Genomic DNA, 2,760 nt, shown 5'->3' on the forward strand with positions numbered 1-2,760 from the left:
GCTATTCTGGCACTTTACTCAAGCCCGTCTGCATTTGTATACTCGGAAGGCATGTTTTCTAAAAGATTTCAAATACCGAATGGTACAAGGCAGGAGTGCCCCCTGTCTCCTTTAATATTTGCCTTAGTAATGGAACCTTTAGCGAAGAAAATAAGGTCAGACCCCAAGGTTACAGGTATTCAGGCATTTTCCACCTCGCATACTATCTCCCTGTTTGCAGACGATGTGATTCTTGCCTTGTCCAACCCACTAGTGTCACTGCCTGCTGTCCATGACATCCTGCAACAATTCAGCGCTGTCTCCTATTATCAGGTTAATGCCACAAAATCACATGTACTAGGTATAGGTGTCACTATGGAGGTGGAAAATTCCCTTAAGCAAGCGTTCCATGGACGAAAGACTCAATTACCTACTTGGGAATCCAACTTACTTCTCCTTTATCAAATTTATACTAAATTAATTATCTTACCCTTATTAACAAGTTTCAACAGGAACTTAACAGACTCCAGAAATTTTACCTCACATACTCTGGTCGTTTGGAGTGTACAAGATGCTAATGCTACCGAGATTGCTTTACTATTTTAGAACCTTACCGATAGTATTACCAAAGGCCTTCTTTAACTCAATGCAGAAACAAATTCTGACATTCATATGGGCAGGTGTGAGAGCTAGATGTTCTCCATCTGTGTGGACCAGACTAAAGTTGGTGGGGGGCGGATGTCACAGGCAGGGATGAGGGGCTCAGCTCTTCTCAGGGCACTGAGGCATCGGGGGGTGCTTTATAATGGGCAGAGGTGGCTGTCAGGAAGGGACAGAGGGGAGATAAATGCCTTGCTGGAACAAGCTCATACACAGAAAGATGAAGAAGAGGATGAGGAGAGCACCAAACCAGACAGGAGGTCCCCCACTGACACCACAGTCCTCCTCTTCCCAGGACAAGGAAGCCAAGCAGTGGGCATGGCTGGTGGGCTTCTCAAGTACCCCAATGTCAGAGAGATGTTCCTGACCGCTCACAAGGTGCTGGGCTACGACCTCCTGGACCTATGCCTCCGGGGCCCCGCGGAAGTGCTGAACAAGACCATCCACTGCCAGCCTGCTATGTTTGTCACTTGTGTGGCTGCCACTGAGAAGCTGAACCAGGAAATCCCGTCTGCTCTGGAGAACTGTATTGCGATGGCGGGATTCAGTGTTGGGGAGTATGCTGCACTTGTGTGCGCTGGTGTTTTAGATTTTACAGAAGCTCTGTATGCAGTAAAAGTGAGGGCAGAAGCTATGCAGAAAGCCTCTGAAGCCATAAAGAGTGGCATGCTCTCTGTGATTGGGAACTCCAAGACAAAATACAGCACGGCCTGCGCTGAGGCCCAGGACCACTGTCTTACTTTGGGCATTACGGACCCGGTGTGCGAGGTGGCCAATTATCTGTTTCCAAATGGCAGAGTGATTGCAGGACATATGGAGGCCATTCAGTTCCTTCAGAACAATTCCCGCAAACATAACTTTTTTCGGACTAAGCTGCTACCAGTAAGCGGCGCCTTTCACACCCGTTTAATGAAACCTGCTGTGGAACCTCTGGCAGAAGCACTGAAGGGTTTGACATTCAAGAGACCTCTAATTAATGTTTACTGTAATGTTGATGGAAGGAAGTACAGGGAAGGCGCAACCATTGAGCATCTCCTTGCCAAACAGCTGGTATCCCCTGTGAAATGGGAACAGATCATGCACACCATCTATGAAAGAAAGAAAGGAAAGGACTTTCCACAGACTTTTGAACTGGGACCAGGACAGCAAATGGGAACAATATTAAAAACTTGTAACCTAAAAGCATGGAGGTCATATACGCAAGTGGATGTATTTGAAAAAGATTTAGAGGTGGACTAACTTTGGGACGACTTATTGATTTTTGTGGCTCTATAGTTCTGTTTTCATGTAAAATAGCAGATTTTCCAGAGAAAAATGCAAAGTGATCTTTATAGAGGACATAACGTGTGCTTCGTGCTTTCTTGTTCCATGTTTGTCAGTCAGCACTTGCCACTTTTTTTTGGGGGCTGTTTAACAATAGGCTGCACTAACGGGTCAGCCAGGCACAGCTCCATGCGGTGGGTGGGTCCTGTAATTTAGTCAACCAAATTGAATAAGAGGAATATGTAAAGTGTGGGTCTCAAAAACTTTGAAGGTGTAATGAGAGGGGAGCTCTTTCTTTGGTTGTGATGTGCTAAGTGGGTGCAGCACATAAACACACAGATTGATTTAAGAGAAGCTTAAGTTTACCCCTGCAGGGGCAGGGTATCTGGTGAGAGCAATAACAACACTTTATTTGGATACACGCACTGGGGGATTTTCTCTAAGAAGTGGCAATACCCTTCTCTTGCACCAAGTCACCTATAAGAATTTTTTGGACTTTTTGTTTGATTTCCAGTTGGACTATTTATTTAATCACCACTTTTGGAAAATAAATTGGTCTCACATTATTATAATTTAATTGCATGCTTAAGTGATCATTTTCACAACTACGGCATGTGCACTTGAGCACTAGTTTTAAGGTGTATATTTATATTTACACATTTAGATGCACGTATAGCGATCGATAAGTAATTAATTGGTGTGTGTGTTTTTTTTTTTTTTTTTTTTTTTTTTCTTCCATTACCACTTAATAAATTTTTTCCTGATTCAAGTTTTTTTCTACCATCACCCAATTAATATTCCCTGATTCACGTTTATATTTGGCACCTGCTGAATCCAGCAGTTTTTTATATAGGTTTT

At 43.6% G+C, this 2,760-nt stretch overlaps 1 protein-coding gene across 1 annotated transcript; it reads left to right on the forward strand.

The window, feature by feature from the left end:
- Positions 1-722: 722 nt before the first annotated feature.
- Positions 723-1,975, forward strand: LOC143983300 (malonyl-CoA-acyl carrier protein transacylase, mitochondrial-like). The gene has a single exon (XM_077482823.1). The coding sequence runs from the start codon at positions 733-735 to the stop codon at positions 1,876-1,878; it is 1,146 nt and encodes a 381-aa protein (XP_077338949.1). The 5' UTR covers positions 723-732; the 3' UTR covers positions 1,879-1,975.
- Positions 1,976-2,760: the final 785 nt, after the last annotated feature.

This window comes from Lithobates pipiens, unplaced genomic scaffold (genome assembly GCF_037356315.1).
Source record: "Lithobates pipiens isolate NorthernLeopardFrog02 unplaced genomic scaffold, aLitPip1_a1.2 Scaffold_16, whole genome shotgun sequence".
In the NCBI taxonomy this organism is placed as follows: domain Eukaryota; kingdom Metazoa; phylum Chordata; class Amphibia; order Anura; family Ranidae; genus Lithobates; species Lithobates pipiens.

Excerpts from the sequence above, each read along its gene's own strand:
- LOC143983300 (XM_077482823.1), top strand. The coding sequence starts at position 733 with ATGAGGGGCTCAGCTCTTCTCAGGGCACTGAGGCATCGGGGGGTGCTT.